At 37.9% G+C, this 18268-nt stretch overlaps 1 protein-coding gene across 6 annotated transcripts in view; it reads left to right on the forward strand.

The window, feature by feature from the left end:
- The first annotated feature begins 1669 nt into the window (after nt 1–1669).
- The window catches only part of ATRX (ATRX chromatin remodeler), a 181062-nt gene continuing 164463 nt past the window's right edge, over nt 1670–18268 (forward strand). For 4 of the 6 annotated variants that reach the window (XM_024575001.4, XM_024574998.4, XM_024574997.4 and 1 more), the window contains exon 1: nt 1676–1904. In XM_024575001.4, the coding sequence (XP_024430769.1) occupies nt 1885–1904 (20 nt within the window). In that variant the 5' untranslated portion in view covers nt 1676–1884. Of the gene's footprint in view, nt 1905–18268 lie in introns of all 6 variants that reach the window. The other 2 variants (XM_024574996.4, XM_024574999.4) reach the window with 1 other exon arrangement.

Consider the following 18268-nt stretch of genomic DNA (forward strand, 5'->3'; position numbering starts at 1 on the left):
TGGATTCACATCATCTGGACTTTACATCATCCTGTCTCCGTGGTCCAAGGTCAGCAAATCTCCTGGAGCTCAGATGCCTGAAGGTCGGAGAATGTATCTTTTGAAGTTAGTTCCTAGGATTCTTATACAACCATGCTGTTCATCTACAAGTTATGTATTAGTCAGAGTCAGCACTTACAGAAATAATGGCAAAAGAATTGTGGGGTGGGTTACAATTTCCCACTGTTACAATTTTCCATCGTTACATGGATTGACTAATTTATATAACCAGTGCCCCACTGAGGAACATCTATGTCACTTTGATGTGACAAATAACGCTGCAGTGAATAGTCTTGCAGACATCTCATTTTTCACATGTAGAGTGTATCTGTTGGAGACATTCCTATTAGTTAAATTGCATTTACCAGGGAATAAAATAAAAATTATGTAAATTGTATATTTAAATGATATTTAATGTGCGGAAGGAAGATAAGAAGAGAAGCAGTATTCTAGATATGGAAGGCTGGTTTCTACAGATGGCAATGGTACCCAAATATTTGAAAGATGACTTGAAATGTGTACAGGCTTCTCTTGATTAAAAGATTGTCTGAATCTATTGGGTTTTCAAAGTATTCCATTCCAAAAAGGCTCATCACTTTGTATTCCAGTAGAAAGCAGCAACCCTGTCGCCTAAATACAACAGGCGTTCTTGCACATTTCAAGAAAAGCTAATGGAATGAACTAAAACGTATCTGCAGAATACACTCGGAAAATTTTTGAAACAATTCAATTTTAGGAAGCTGATTTGTGACTTGTAGAGATTACCAATAGATAATTAAATTATAGAACACGAAAGCAGAAATCATCCAGCCGTACCTCTGTAATGAGGAAACAGACCTAGGTTGGTTGGTTTGTGAGCTAAGCATCACATCAGACTGGGGAAACGGTCTGTGTGTGGGCGTGTGCCTGCATACACGTGTTCCAAGCAGCAGTTTAGAGTTTACAATGTATCCAATATTGCAAGAGTTGTATGCAGATCTCAAGTTGGTCTGATGACGTATCTATCCACGTATATGTGTATATATATACGGCAGGTGGAATATTGTATATAAAACATCTAGGAAAGCTGGTGTGCTGAATATTATACATAAAACATCCAAGAAAAGCAATGCACTTGATGATAACCTGGAATATTAGAAAATATTTAGGGTCAACGCATAGATTAATGATGACGAGTGAAGTGTCTGGTCGGAGTCTAACTATTGTGGGATTTGGTGTCTTGGTTTCCTCATCTGGAAAACATGTCGGTAACTAGCGTGTGTCTGCCCCAAAGGGTATAAGGATTGCATGAAGTCATCTGGATAAAGATTTAGTATAGTGCTAGGCGTGTAGAAACTCCCCATGAATGTAAGTTGGTGTCATTGTTTTGCCAATATGTGAAGGAAGGAGGATGTATCAAAACGCATTGTCCGAATGAAGTCACAATAGTCAGTAGCACTTTCAGGTCAATGGGACTAAATTGGAACCCCTAAGAAAAGGTGGAGAGGATCAAATGACTTAGACCGCCTTAGCAACAGGCCCCCAAAGAATGTGAATTTCCGTAGCCAATAAGAATTCGCGGTGTGGAGGAGGTAGCCAATGGATGATGGAAAGAGGAAGAGGGAGGACGCGCCAATTCTCCTGCCTGAGCCTCGGCCCAACAAAATGGCGGCGGCGGCGGCGTCGCTTTGTTTCCGCGGCTCCTGCAGCGGTGGCAGCGGTAGCGGCCTTTGAGCTGTAGGGAGGATTCAGCACCAGCCATAGTGACGACCAACAGCCGAGTGCATTTGTGTCATAACCGGACGCCAGGGAGCGCGGAGCGGCGCCCTGCGCTCTCTGAAGCCCACAAGGCTTTGAAGCGAAAACATGACTGCTGAGCCCATGAGGTAAAGCACAACCCGGTCTCGTGGGTCTTAGCGTCTTTGGCCTAACGCGCCTTCCGAGTTGGGTGTTTGGCAAAGCTTTGGCTTGGTGGCCCAAGCCTGTCCGTTGCTTGGCGGAAAAGAGGCGTCGTTTTCTCTGTAGGTGAGAAGCGTCTAGGGGTTTGGCAGTAGGTTCCATCCCCGGGTGGGGGTGGGGGTGGGGGTGGCGTCGGTGGAGGCAGCGGTGGGGGGGCGCGGCCTGGCTGGTGGGGCGCCCCGTTTTACCTCCCCTAACCGGTGAACCTGACTTAGATTCCTCCGTCTATTCTTTAATGCACGTGGCATTGAGACCCCCAAAGTCGGAAACGGTTTTCGCTGTCCTCGTCATTCTTTCTAATCTTTGGGCCTAGAAACTGCGTGGGTAAGAAGCGGCTCGGAGCGGGGGGAGTGGGAGGAGGGGGAGGGGAGGGCGGGCGGGATAATGTGAGATCCTGGGAAGACTTAGTGGCATCCAGACCGCTGGAGACGGGAACTACCCCGGCGTTGCTGAATCGTTTTTTTTTTTTCTGCAGCTCCTGGGGACGAGCCCTTTTTGGGGGGAGTGAATGGATGGGTCTTGTCAGGTATTTGCATCCCTTCTCTCCTCCCGATCGTGAAGGGTATCCTTGGATTTACCTCTTGGCAGGGGGATACTAAGGTGGGGTTTTGCTTCCAGGTGGCCCCAGCTTACTACTTATTGGTGAAGTCTAGCTTTAACGGGTGGTAGGGCAGATCTCGAATGTTTCGCCACTTTCTGAGCATGTTTCGATCAAAAGTCGTTAGACCCTATTTTTGTTTATTTATTTATTCATGGGGGAAGGGGAGCAGGTAACCATAGATTGATGGGAAGTAAGATTTATTGCAAGGGAAGCTGTCCCTCGTAGGATGCCTGTTACCAATGAAGCACGTTTAGTAGGTTGAGGCTGGGTTTTTTTTTTTTGTCTTGTGTTTGATATATCTCTTGATAGTGTCTAAAATATGGGTTAATTTGAACTGTATACCACTTTTACACAGGTGACTGGCTTGCTTTTCACACAATTTGACATTTGGCTTTTCACTCCTTGTGAATTAAGTAATTTTTCTACTCTGAGATGTATTCTTGGCACCTAGTAGCAAAATAAATAAAATAACAGGGAGCATGAATCAGAATTGCATTCGTAGTTGCCAAAATGTGTGTCTTTGAGTCACTATTAGGATGGTATAGGTGTATAGGGCTCTTTAGCTAGGATGTAGAATTTCAGAATGAACCTGTGATACTTACTGTGTCTATTTTTCTGCACTGACAAGCAATAGATAGATGTTTTCCCTCCCTTGAGAAAAAAAATACACTTTAGTTCTTACATTATAGATCCCTGCTTGTGTAAAGATTGTGGCCTTGGTTTCTGAATTTATTGACTCAAGTATAGTAAACCTTTATATTTGGGGTATTGAGCACATAGAGGTCCCAGTACAACTTGTTGGCTGGTTATTATCAGGTGCTCATGTTCAGCTACATAGAGGGTATACTTACAGTTAAATATGACCTCTAGACTTTACTGCATCTCACACAATCTGCATTTAAAACTATAGGTTTTCTGAATTTGGATTTCTCCCTTTCTCTAGGGTGAACAAACTAACTGTGTATAGACTTTCTGAATAGAATTATTTATTTTATGCCAGGGTTAAATTTTCCTTATGGGTCTTGAATTTGTGTAGATCCTGGTGGTAAGAATAAGAATTCTAACTAAAATTGAGTGCTTGTTGATGAGGTGGAAACTGAGGCATAAGTTCTTTGAGATCGAAGAACTTGACCAGACTTATACAGCTTGTAATTGGTGCAGCTGGAATTGAACCCAGTCTTGACTCCAGAGCTTATGTTCTTTTTTAAAAGATTTTATTTATTTATTTTTAGAGAGAGGGGAAGAGAGGAAGAGAAACATCAATGTGTGGTTGCCTCTCACGTGACCCCCACTGGGGACCTGGCCCACAACCCAGGCATGTGCCCTGACTGGGAATCAAACCAGCGACCCTTTGGTTTGCAGGTCGGCACTCAATCCACTGAGCCACACCAGCCAGGGCCAGAGCTTATGTTCTTAACCACAAGGAATTAATGCCTCCTTGAGTTGCCAGATATAATGTGATTATGACCACTTTAATTTAGCCCAAGTATTATGACGGAAGAAGTTCACATTAGCCACTGCTGTGGTCATTTGTTGTAGCTTTGAGTTGCTAGGTGTTTATAGTATTTTGCCTCTAGCGTCCAGATGAGACAGTGAGATAACTGAAACATAAACTCCAGCAGTCTTTAAGCTATGTGAAAAGCCCTTTATAATGAACCGCGTAAATAAATGTAGAGAACTAATTTAAAAAAGCATGATGCTCCCTGTATATTTACAGTGAAAGAGCTGCAAGTGGGTATTCAAAAGAACTGTCTCAGGCTGAAGTGTCATTCATTTCAAGCCATAATCATAGATGATCAGACGGGTAATGCTTGAGGGAGTTGAACCTACAATACCAAATCACTCTTGATTGTCTTCTAATGTAAGACAGATAATATGAACAATTCTGTGCGTTATCATTAATTTTGTTATACAGTCGTTCCAGAATTTCTTCTTTGTCAGATCTTCTGCTAAGCACTTGATTAGTTCTGATTTTTACTTGTGTTCATAAAAAATTTTCTAGGATACTGTGGTGAAAAAAATACCCAAAAGACAAGAGGGAAGAAAATAAACTGATGACCTGGCTAAATTATACATTGAAAAACCAGTGGCTCAGTCTTTAAAGGTTTTCTTACTATTTTTAAAGGCTTTTGTTATTTGTTTTGTTAGAAATATGATTGGCTTGTTTTTTCAAATTTTTGCCATTATGAAAGGTTAGCTTCTGACTGACAGATAAACTTTATTTTCATATAAAGATCTTAGAGATTTGGTGGGACTTGTCATTGGAATCCTTATGGCAAACAGATTATTTGAAAAGCTGACAGAAGTATAGCTTGTTACTGGACTTAAATTATAAAAGGCAGAAGTCTAAATTGAGAGATGTTGGGAAAATGTCTTTCGAAAGTCGCTAGCTGTTATGTTTAATAGTTCTTAACATTGGTATACTAACCTAACTTTTGAAAAATGTTATCTGTGTAATACTTGTATTCCCACTATGTGAAAAGCATTAAGCCAGGTCTGTGGAAGGGGAGTAGATGCAAATTTTATAAAGGGTTTTGAAAACATTTAAATACCAGCTGTTCGATTATGTTATTGTAAGTGAGGTGAAAAGAAAGACATTTCTGACTTTAATTTTGATCAGGCCAGTTATTATTGCCAACCCTTGGTGTAGTTGGTCATGAGCTTTCAGTTATATATTGTATTTCTCGAGATGAGGAAAATGCAGTAGTTAAAGGAATTTCTATATAGATATGGATGTGTGAAATATTTTTCTCTAGGGAAGTTATGTATTTAATATTTATGTGCCTTTTTCAACTTTTGGAGTCTGAATAAATTCATGGGTACAGGTAGTTCTTGGGTTTACATGAAGTCCTTTTCCCCAGACCTTGAATATTCTCTTGGACTTTGGCAGAAGCTGTTCAGATGGTTTAAGCTACTGGAAAATGACGTATATAGATCTTCCTGTAGGAGTGTTGAGTGTAGCAGGGCAGTAAAAGGAGTGTCTAAGTGGGATCTCTGTGTACCTGTACGCTAATGCTTATGTTATGATTGCCTTGATGGCTGAGATGTAAGATTTTTAAATTCCATCTGTAAAATGGGAGTAAGTTTAATAGATATTGATAAAATCTGCAGTTGTTCTGGAGCAGGTAACATGGTTATAGCAGCAGTTCTTAAAAGACAGTAAACTAAAGCTTTTGGGGGTCTTTGTTAATGTTTAAATGTTTTAAGAGCTTAAAGAAGTCCTAGGTACATTTACACAATGGGATACTACACAGCACAAAGAAAGAAGGACCTTTACCCTTTGCGATAGCATGGATGGAACTGGAGAGCTTTATATGCTAAGTGAAATAATCCAGGCGGTGAAAGACAAATATCCTATGATCTCACCTATAAGTGGAACCTAATCAACAGAACAAACAAGCGAGCAAATAGAACCAGAGACATGGAAATAAAGAACAAACTGACAGGAACCAGAGGGGAGAGCGAGGGGATAAGGGGAGAAAGAAGGGGAAGGTCATCAAGGAACATGTATAAAAGCACCTGTGGACAAAGCCAAGGGGGGGGGTAGGATTGAGGGTGGGAGGTGGGGGGAAAATAGAGACAACTGTACTTGAACAACAATTAAAAAAGCAACGAAGTCCTAGTACTAAAAGTTTCAGAACTGCTCGTATTAAGGAATGAACACTGAACTGTGAGCCAAATCAGGGTTTTGTAGTTATAAGTCAGTTGCTCAACTGATTGTATGACCTTGGACAAATCACTTATCCTTTCTACGGCTCTTCTTTGTCATTTGTGGAATGAATTTGTACTATATGTTATACAGAGTTATTTAAAAATAATCCTGCTTATGTGAATATCATTTAAAGTTTTATTTGCCTTGTGAGATAGAAGGATAGTGATAAGAAGTTTCTTTATTCATTGTATGAACATCTTTTTTTGCCTAAAAACTTATATGGTTCAGGTACAGGTGTTTTGTTGCTAATATAATCTGTGATAATATCATTTACACATACTTGTACAAAAAACACTAGAAAAGAAAACTTTTTGGTGGGAAGTTTGTTAATTATTGTGGCTGAGGACATGTTCTATTTGGAAGATTACTGTATTCAGTTGTATTTGTACCTTTTTAGGATTTCAGATGAGACTTTTGAAAAGACCAGTTTTTTAAAAAAAATTATTCTTAGAGAAAGAGGAAGGGAGGGAGAAAGAGAGGGAGAGAAACATCACTGTGAGAGAGAAGCATTGATCGGTTGTGTCATACCCCCAACTGAGGTTCCTGCCCACAACCCAGGCATGTGCTGTGACCTTTCAGTTGGAACTCAGTCCACTGAGCCTCATCAGCCAGGCCAAAAAGACCTATATTAATTGAAGCCAACTGTGTTTTTTGCCCTGGAAAAGGGTTCTGTGAATTTTGCTCTGTAGCCACTATTTTCAGATACTTTCTCTTAGACTTTGTCTCTCAGTTTTGGCTTGAAGTAGCTATTCTTACTATGTAAAGTTTAGCTTTCATGTTAAACGTTCCATACAATATTTGTTTAAAAATTATTATATTGCAGTGGTGTTCATGTCTGTATGTACTACGCTCCATATTTGGGGGGGGGGATTGCTTTTTTTTTTTTCCATCCTCACCGAAGGACATATTTTCATTGCTTTTAGAGAGAGAGGAAGGGAGACAGAGAGAACCATCAATGTGAGAAACAGGGATGGGTTGCCTCCCTTCCCCTCCTGGATAGGGGATTGTACCCACCTGAAGGGGGATCCTATGGGCTTCAGACTGGGGATCACCTGCAACCTGGGGATTTGCCCTGACCGGGAATTGAACCCACAACCCTTCAGTTACCGATTGACTGGTCAACCAACTGAGCCACACCAGCCAGGGCAGGGGGGTGCTCTATTAGTTGATTATATACCTGAGTATCAACTAGGGGCCAGGTAGGTGGGTATGCAAAAGGCTGAAAAGGCAGAGCCTTCTGTGAGTCCCCTGCCATCCTCTAGACTCAACGTCCCTCCCTCCACCAACTGGCTCAGTGCAATGCTCCCATCCTGGATGGGGTTTCTTCTATGATACTGTCACCACAGCCCCTAGGTCCCTGTCCTAACCTTGTTTTTATGGCTTAACTGATTTTGAAACACAATGAAACTGCAAAGCTTGTTTGTCTTTATTCTCACCTGGACTTCCACGTGCTCAGCCGCAGTCTAATATGTTACAATCCAGAGCGCAGCCTCCTGTGGGCACACCCACTGCTGTCCCTGATAACACTCCTATGCAGCACCAGGCCCCGTTCCTGTCTCCCCTTCCTTTTTTATGGTGGAGGCACCTAATAAATAAATCGGCTAATTTCTTGAGGGGGGAAACTTATTTTAAGCTATAACTGTAACTCTGGGATCCCAAAGGACATTTCCCCACCTCAGGGGGCTTGTAAGAGAAAGAAAAGGAAAAGCCAGTGTAAAGAGAATTAAGTATTTGCGTTTAAAGGCACTTCACTGAAGTGGAAGATTCACTTAGGTGTTTTGTTTTTTTTTTTTTTTTTTTTTTTAAATCTAACAGCAGCTCAGCCCCAGCCTGGTGACACAAGTAGTTTACCTCCCTGGGATAGTGGTTGCTTTTTAATATTGCCACCTTGCCTGCTTTCAGGTTGAGAGGCTTTTAAGTCTAGTGTTTGTTACATTAAACATCACCAAAGGGAGAGATGGCTGAAAGGTTTCTCTCTTCACAAAATTTATGCCTCCTTAAGGCATTGTTCATCTAGCAAGGGAGTTAGCAAGGGAATGAGCAGTTACAAAGCAGTGCTAAAATGGAGGTACATTGGTTGTGCTAGGGATCAGAAGTGAAGGAAAGCCTAATTTGGGAGCTATCTAGGAAAAGTTTTGCAGAGGCGATGGTATCTGTGTTGGGTCTTGAAGATGAGTTAGCAGTTAAGGGTTGGCTCTGAAAAAGGACAGTCCAGGCAGAGGGATTAGTATGGCTAAAGATTAGTCTTATTTTCCACATAGCACAGGAAATAAAGCTGTTCACATAAATAATTTTACAGGAGTGTATAAAGTGGTAAATGCTGCATTAGGTAAAAACTAAGTTGCTGTGAGAGTTCAGAGTAGGAACACATTTCTGAAGGGGTCCAGGGAAGGTTTTATAGAGAGATAGCATTTGAATCCGGCCCTTGGAGAGTGGGTAGCTTTCATGAAGGAGACCGGACTGGGGGAGGATTCTATATGTGAAGTATAACAGCTTCAGTAAAGGAATGTTGTATATGTTTGTGTTTTCTCTTCTGAAAAAGGTTAACCTCGAATTTTTAACTCAACTCCTGGACAAATATTGTGTAACCATTGGGACTTAGTATGTTTTTTCCAGCTTTATTGAGCTACAATTGACATCTAACATTGCGTAAGTTTAAGGTGTACAATGTGATGATTTGATATATTTAAAATATTTTAAAATATTTAAAAACAGTGACCACAATAAAGTTAGTTAACATGTAATTACCTTTTTTTTTTTTTTTTTTTGGCTGTTGTGGTATTAAGTTATGTATTAAGAGATTGTTAACTGTAATCACCATGTGTACATTAGATATCCAGAACTTACTCATCTTATATTATAGTTCAGTTTCTGGGTTAACGTTTGTGGCTTGATGATTTTGTAAAAGCCATGTGTGCCCTTGTGAGTGAGCCCAATGATTTCAGTTAAGAAACACCAAAAGTTTTCCCTACTTTTTAAAAAGATTGTGTAGAATTTAATGCACAGATCTTGAATGACTGCACTTGTTTAAAATGTATCTTTAGTTTTCTTTATTTTGGTCATCAGAAGTGGTCCATTGACTTTTGGGTGGTGTTTGATGTATGGAATCTAAAATAAAAAATAATTTATTTTCAAGTAATACTGGACTTGTTATTTTGCTTATTTGAATTATGTTAGCAACTTTTTGGTGTATTTGATAGCATTTTAAACTTAATTCTGATATAATGCTTGTTTTGAAATGTGAATTTGTTCCAGTAAGGGAACAGTTTGTGCATAAGACAGTTTTCATTTGTTTATGCAGTATTTTGTCTGCAAGGTTGGGGGTCAGCAAACTATTTGTAAATAAAGTTCCATTGGAACACACCCAAACCCATTTGTTTACATTGCCAGTGGCTGCTTTTGTGCTGCTATCTCAGAGTTGAATAGTTGCAAAAGAGACCTAATGGCCCACAAAGCCTAAAATATTTACTATCTGGCCCTTTATATAAAGAGTTGGTAGGAAACTGCCTGAAGCTGAACTGAGCTGCATTAAAATACTCACATATGCATGCACACACCTCAGACATCTGCCAGCTACCTCAGTTCACCCCTAATGTTTTGAACTGCACTCATCCACATCTGTTACAGTTTTCCATCAGATTTCAGATAACCCTCCTTCCATCGCTTGACAATAATTCATGAGCTGAACCCTTCAGATGGCCTCTTCCATGAGCGAACTGAAGGTCTTTTTCGGGATAAAGTGCCATATTCATCATTGGATTTGTGTATTTCTTAAGCACTTGATATGTGTAAACTGTAAAATTATGCACTGTTTTTATTTTATTTTGAAAAATATATTATTTATTTAGTTTTTAGAGAGGGGAAGGGAGGGAGAAGGAGAGGAACACTGATAGATTGCCTCTCGCATGCTGCCCCAGGGTACCTGGCTCCCAACCCAGGCATGTGCTCTGACCAGAAATCCAACCAGTGACCTTTTGGTTTGTAGGACTTCGCCCAACCCACTGAGGCACACCAGTCAGGGTTATGCTACCATTTTTATTAGGTTTTTGTCTTTTTTAAAAAAGTGTCACTGATGATGTTTTTTTGAGTGTTGTGCTTCTAACCCATTTTTCCTATGGTGTTCATTGCGCAATTGTGCGTAACCCGGTGAGTTTTTAGGAACTCCTGTTACGTGATTGCAGAACTGACTGTAATTGTCATCCTGCAAAAAGTAGTAATTCATTCACCACCTGTTTCTTGGGCTGTATAAGAATTAAATGAGTTAATGGACACCAAGCACTTAGATTAGTGTTTGGGACATAATGATTACTCAAATGTTGGTTATTACTGACTACTGTTACCATGTGCCAGGAACTGTTCTAAGTATTGCTTATGTGAACAAGACAAAGTAAGGCCCTGTCCCCATGAAGCTTACACTATGCTTTTAAAAATCTGTATTAATAGACATTTTGACTAGTAACACAGTGGTCTCCCCTACAAAAAGATGTTTTGGTGTTTTTATAGATGATATTTTAAAAATATATATCCACATATCAAAGGGATTTACTTAAAATAACTTCCCAGTCAATGTCTCCTCATTCATCTCATGTAATATTTTATTAAATTGTTTTAATTTTTTAAAATAACTGTAACCTCAGGACATGAATCTGATCTACTTTCAAGGCAATAAAGAATAATCATCTCCTTTTTACTATATTTAAAAATGAAAAAGTTAAATATAATTTCAGACTTACAGAAAACTTGTGAAAATAGTACAAAGATTCTCATGTCTTTCACCCAGATTCAGCAAATGGTAATCTTTTACCACATTTACTTTTATCATTCTCTCTCTATTACTATTTTTCTGAATCATTTGACAATAAATTGCACACATGATGCTCCTTTACTCCCAAATACTTTCCCCAAATAGGAATATTCTCTTATGAAACCTTAGTATAGTTAGCAAAATTAGAAGTTAGCATCAGTGCAGTACTATCTCTAATCTCCAGATCTCCTTCACATTTTGTGAGTTGCTTCATAATGTTTACAAGTGCAAGAAAGACATTACTTTTCTGGAGCAGGATTCAATTCTGGAACACACATTACACTTCATTGTCATGTCTCTTTAATTTTCTTTAAGCTGGAACAGTTCACCTCGCTATTTTATTTCCTTCCAGTTTTTGAAGAACTTGGGCCAGTTAATTTGGGTTTGTATGATGTTTCCTTGTGATTTATGTATTTTTCTAGGAATACTATGAAGTGATGTGTCTTTCTCAGTGCATTTTATCAGGATGCGCATGTTATCTTTGCTTTCACTATATTTTAAAATGTTTTTGCTTTTAATGCAAGATTACTGGTTCATTCTCTGTCATTTAATTTAGAGAATTGAAGTTAGGAGTGGTTAATTTTTACAGTTTTATTTATTTCTAGGGTTTTTCTGACTATGTTGATTTCTTGTTTTAAAAAAGATTTTATTTATTTATTTTTAGAGAGGGGGAAGGGAGCGAGAAAGAGAAACATTGATAGGTTGCCTCTTACGGGGGACCTAGCTTGCTTAATTTTTATAGAGTTGGGAAGAACTTTCCCACATCTCATTTTTCTTGCCTTTCCCTATTCTACTTTTCTCAGCTACCCCCAAAATTCAAAACCAAAACATTCTATTTATGAATCTTGTGTATGCTGAGTATCTACTAAAAATAAAGGAACTGAGAGTGACTGTTTCATATTAAAGTAATTGGACCTGTTACTTGTTAAGTATATGTAATAATATATTTCTTTCAAAGACTGAATATAGTGCCTCCAACACAGCTTATTGAATATATCACTTTAGAGATAGAGGGGAAAATACTTAGAGGTACTAAATGACTTCAGGTTTTTCTAAATATGCGTAACAAATCACCACTCTTTTAAGGAATTCCTGAGCAGGCATTATCTTCATTTTAATAAACATTTATTTTTCTCTGTACAAGGCAGTTTGCTATTTCCCACGTGGAAAAAAACTGGATGAACCCAAACCAATTTCCTCTTTTGAGGAGCTTACACTTCAGTATAGAGAGTACTTTGAGTTTTCAACAAGGAACTAGAAGCAGAATGTATTGCTTATTATATATAAGAGAAGTAAAAGAAAACTTAATGGAAGAAGAGGGAGGGGAAGAAAACCTTTGAGCTTAGTTATCACAAGGTAGTATTAGAAAGTCATGTGTAAATTATCTTGCAGAGCTTTGAATGCTACGCTTAAAAGTTTGTACCTTCTCCTTATTTATAAACATTGGGAAGCTTTTGAATATTTTAAGTGTGGCAATGGCAGATTGAAAAACAGATTTAGAACCTGTTTAAGAAGGCCAAGCAGTATTCCACATAAAAAACATAATTTCAACCAAGACATTTTCATTTTCAGTATTAGATTCTAAAACCTTATAAAATGTGATACAGGGATAGGAGATGAGTAATGAGTAATAATTTCTAATAGCAAATAAAATTTACTGTTTATTAAAATGGATGTTTTGAGGACTCTTTTACATATTTACAAATGTCTATGCATTTTGGGGAATCCAACTTCTCATAAAAGGCAGTGTAGTTGAATGATAACAAAGACCTGGGTTAAAATCTTAACTCAGTTCCATACTTACTTTGGACATTTATTCAGTGTCTCTGATTATCTCCACTGAAAATGGGTATTAAAAGTATAGAAGTAACTGGATCAGTCTATATTAAATAAGATAATGTCATGTGCATTTTAAGTATTCAATATTATTAGTGATTAGGGCAAGTGTCCTAAGATGGAATGTTGCAATTTCACAAGGTTCTATCTTAAGAGGAGGAAGGCCATAGCGATAACAGGGTCTTAGATTTTGTAGGATTTGCAAGAAAACCTCAGTGATTTGGCTTTCACTTTATTACTTAATTGTGATAAAATTTACACAACTAAAATGTATTATTTTAGCTATTTTTAAGTGTTCTATTCAGTGGCATTAAGTAATTCTCATTGTTATACAATTATTACCTCTGTCTCCAAAACTTTTTATCATCCCAAACTGAAAATGCACTGTACCCATAATCTCCATTCCTGTCTCCCCCAAACCCCTATTAACCACCATGCTACTTTCTGTCTTTGTGAATTTGACTATTATAGATATCTCTATATAAGTGAAATTGTACAATATTTGTCCTATTGTGTTTGGCTTATTTCACTTAGCATAATGTCTTCAAGGTTCATGCATTTTGTAGCATGTGTCAGAATTTCATCCCTTTTTAAGGATGAAGAATATTCCTTCATTGTATATACCATGTTTACTTTATCCATTCATCTATTGATGGACATTGGGTTTTTTTAATCTTTTGGCTATTGTGAATCATGGTGCTATAAACATTGGTATATAAATATCTGTTCAGGTCCCTGCTTTCAGTTCTTTTAGCTGTGTAGTAGTTCCCCCTTATACGTGGTTTTGCTTTCTGTGGTTTTAGTTACCCGTGATCAACCATGATCCAAAAATATTAAATGAAAAATTCTAGAAATAAACCAATTCATAAGCTTTAAATTGCATGCTGTTATGTTCTAAGTAGTGTGATGAAATCTATCTTTGTCCTGACCCTACACGAATTATACCTTTGTCTAGCCTGTTATTCACTTAACTTAGTAGCCATCGGGGTTATCAGTTTGACCACCAATGCTTATGTTCAAGTAACCTTATTTTAATTAATAATATCACATTCATAAAACTTGTATTACACTATGTTGTTATACACCAGTTGGTTGTCTCTTGCACGCCCCCAATTGGGGACCCTACAGTATATTGTTATAATTATTCTGTGTTTTTATTGTTATTAATCTCTTACTGTGCATAATTTATAAATTAAACTTCATAATACTATATTTAGGATAAGACATAGTATATACAAGTTTCAGTAGTAGCCTAGGTTTCAAGCATCTACTGGTGGTCTTGGACCATATCCCCCTCAGATAAGGGAAAATTATTGTATACCTAGAAGTAGAAATCTATCTTTATATCTTTACTCTCTTGAGGAACCACCAAACTGTTTTTTTTAATCCTCACCTGAAGACATTTTTTCCATTACTTTTAGAGAGAGAAACATCAGTGGGAGAGAGAAACAGATTCCGTTGCCTCCTGTGCACACCTAGACTGGGGTTTGTATAAACCCAGACCAGGGATCATATGTACCCAAACTGGGGAATGAACCCACAACGCGGGTATATGCCCTGTCTGAGAATTCAACCAGCAACCCTTCAGTTACAGGATGATGCTCCAACCACGGAGCCACACTGGCCAGGGCACCAAACTGTTTTTCACAGCAGCTGCACTTTTTTTTTTAATTGTCACCTGAGATTATATTTTACTAATTTTAGAGAGGGGAGGAGAGAGAGAGACTGATGGAGAGAGAGGGAGAAGGGGAGGGGAGAGAGAGAAAGACAGACATCAATGGGTTGCCTCCCGTATGTGCCCCAACCAGGGATTGAACCTACAACCTAGGTATGTGCCGTCACAGGGAATCAAACCCACAACTTTTTGGTGCACAGAGTGACATTCCAAGCAACTGAGCCACCCAGAAAGAGCAATAGCTGCACTGTTTTAAACATTCCCACTTGCATTGTATGAAGTTCCAATTTCTCCACAGTCTTGCCAACATCGCTTTTTATAGTCTTTTTTCATAATGATCATCCAGATGGGTATAAAGTGTTCTCATTGTGGTTTTAACTTGCACTTCCCTAATGACTAGTGATGTGGAGCATGTTTTCATGTACTTGTTGGCCATTTGTCTGTCTTTGGGTTGCAAATGTCTTTTGAAGTTCTTTGCACAGTTTTAAATTATTTTTCTTTTGTTTATTTGTAGGAGTCATTTATAAATTCTGGCTATTAATCCCTTATCAGGTATATGATTTGTGAATATTTTTCTTAGCTTGTTGATTGTCTTTTCACTCTCTTGGTAGTATTTGATACACAGAAATTTTCAATTTTGATGAAGTCCAAGTTACCTATTTTTTTTCTTTGTTGTATGTGGGTTTGATGCCAAGCAAGAAATTTCCAAATCTAAAGTCATGAAGTTTTTCCTCTGTATTTTCTTTTAAGAATTTTATAATTTTTGTACTTATATTGAGGTCTTTGATCCATTTTGAATTAATTTTCATATATGGTGTCATATAGGGGTCCAACTTCATTATTTGCATGTGGATTTCCTGCTTTCCTAGCACCTTTTTAGTGGTGTTAGTATCATTGTCTTCTATTATTGGTTGATCATAGATGTAAGGGCTTATTCCTGGGCTTTCTGTTCTGTTCTATTGGTCTATATGTCTATCCTTATGCCAGTATCGCACTGCTTTGATTACTTTAGCTTTGAAGCAGATTTTGAAATTGGGAAATGAGAGTATTCCAACTTTGTTCTTTTTAAAGAACTGTTTGTCTATTTGGTGTTCCTTGAATTTCCATATGAATTTTAGGATTGACTTTTTCATTTTTGCAGTAAGGCTGTTGCAAATTTTATAGGGATTACATTGAATATGTAGGTTACTTGGGGGAGTATTGCTGTCTTAACTATTAAATCTTTCAGTCCATGAACTTGGGATATCATTCCATTTATTTCACTCTTGTTTAATTTTTTTAAGCAATGTTCTGTAGTTTTCATTGTACAAATTTTGAACTTATTTAATTAATCATTCCTACAATTTCATTCTTTTAGATGCTATTTTAAATGAAAGTGTTTTCTCAATTTCTTTTTTTGGAATGTTCATTGTTAATGTATCGGAATATGACTGATTTTTGTGTGATGATCTTATATCCTGCAATGTTGCTAAATTCATTTATGAGCTGTAATCATTTTTTGTGTGTGTGTGGATTCTTTAGCATTTTCTATATGTAAAATGTCATCTATGATATATTTCCCTATTTCTATGACTTTATTCTTTTCTAATAGCTGTTGAATAGAAGTGGCAAAAATGGGCATTCTAGTCTTGTTCACTGTTAAGTATGATAATAGCTGAGGGTTTTTCATAAATGCCTTTTATTAAACTGAGGAAGTTTTTTTTCTCTTACTAGTTCTCTGAGTGCTTTTATTGTGAAAGGGTGTTGAATTTTGTCAAACGCTTTTTCTGTGCCAATTTAGATGATTATATAATTTTCCCCCTTTGTTCTATTTATGTGTTATATTACATTGATTTATTTTTGTGTCACTCTTTGCATTCCTAGGGTAAATCCCCCTTGGTCATGACTTAAAAATTTTTAAGTGTGTCTTTGAATTTTGTTTGCTGGTATTTTGTTTAGGAGTTTTGCATCGATAATTCATAAGGAATATTGGTCTTTAGTTTTCTTATTTGTGATGTGTCTTTGACTGTGGTATCAGGGTAATGCTAGCCTCCTAAAATGAGTTAGGAAATGTTCCCTTGTTTTCAGTTCTTTTTGGAAGAATTTGAGAGAATAGAGACCAGGAATCTTACATTCCCAGACTGGGGAATGAACCTGCAACTCAGGCATGTGGCCTAACGGGAAATTGAACCAGGGACCTTTGGCTTTGAGCCATATGGATCGGGGTAAAGATAAGCCTTTTACTAAAAAGTTTAATGACTGGGGTGTGACTACTCACCACCGCAGGAAGAGCCTCAGGCAGGTCCTTCAGAGATAATCCAGGAGGAGGCATTGTTATCACAGGAGATACAGGCCTTGGCCCCGAGCTATGTTATTCTCTTTGAAGACATTCCAGTGGGTCAAATTGTGGTTATACTGCTGATCCTGATCTTGTGTAGGCCTAGGGTAATTTGTGTGATTATATCTCAGTTTTTTTAAAAAAAGTTTAAAAAGTAAAAAAAAGAAAAGAAAAGAAAAAAGCTTATGGAAAAGGTTATAAACAAAAACAATACTTTTGTACAGCTGTATAGTATGTTTGTGTTTTAAGCTGAGTTACTACAAAAGAGTCAAAAAGTTGAAATTTAAAAAGTTCATAAAGGAAAAAAGATACGGTAAGCTAAGGTTAACTTGTTGAAAAAAAGTATTAAAATTACTTTCATGTGGCCTGAGAGTGTTTATAATGTCTACAGCAGTTCCAGTAGACATTATGCCCTAGGCCTTCACCCGCATTCACCACTCGCTCACTGACTCAGCCAGAGCTACTTCCAGCCCCATTGCAGCCCCATACATTGTAGCCTACTGTAAGCCCCATTCATGGCAAGTGCCCTAAACAGGTATACCATTTTGTATCTTTTATACTGTATTTTTACTGTACCTTTTCTATGTTTAGATGTCTTCAGATACACAAATACTTACCATTATGTTACCATAACCTATAGTATTCAGCACAGAAACATGCTATACAGGTTTGTAGCCTAGGAGCAATAGGCTATCCCATATAGCCTAAGTGTATAGCAGATTCTACCATCTTAGGTATGCCCCAATGACAAAATTGCCTAAGAATGCATTTCTCAGAACATATCCCCATTGTTAAGTAAGGCATGTCTGTATTTAATGTTGTAACCGTGGAAAAATGTCTTCCTCCTCCCCAGGGTTTGTTGTTGCTGCTTGATTTGGGTTGTAGTTTTTGCTTAATGAGCTTCCTACGCTATTTTCATAAAGACTGTATTTGTCATGTACAGAAACTGAAGTGTTTGTTCTGGTAGCCTATTGGTCATTTAGTGGTTTGACAGAACTTTCCTTAAATGCCTAGGAGAAAACATAAAACAACTCTTATTTTTGCAGACTGGATCACTTATGGGATGCATATCAGTGCTTAGCCTGTTCATTTACAACTTTTCCCTAGCCCTTACTTCTTTGCATGGAGGCTAAAGGTCAGCAAGAGGTGAAAGCTTATGGCTTTCTCATGTCTCTTTTGACTGTGTGTCCAGCTCTGGGCATATGAGGGGCCTTCCAAATTCTGTGATTTATGCAGGAGCATTTTAGAGCCTTTATTTCCTCATGTGTTTCTTTCTCCAGCTTCTTCCAGTGCTTTTATGTCTGTCTAGTGCCTGATCCATTTGTTATTCCTCATCCCAGGTGGCT

The sequence above is a fragment of the Desmodus rotundus genome, chromosome X (genome assembly GCF_022682495.2).
Source record: "Desmodus rotundus isolate HL8 chromosome X, HLdesRot8A.1, whole genome shotgun sequence".
NCBI classification, from domain to species: Eukaryota; Metazoa; Chordata; class Mammalia; order Chiroptera; family Phyllostomidae; genus Desmodus; species Desmodus rotundus.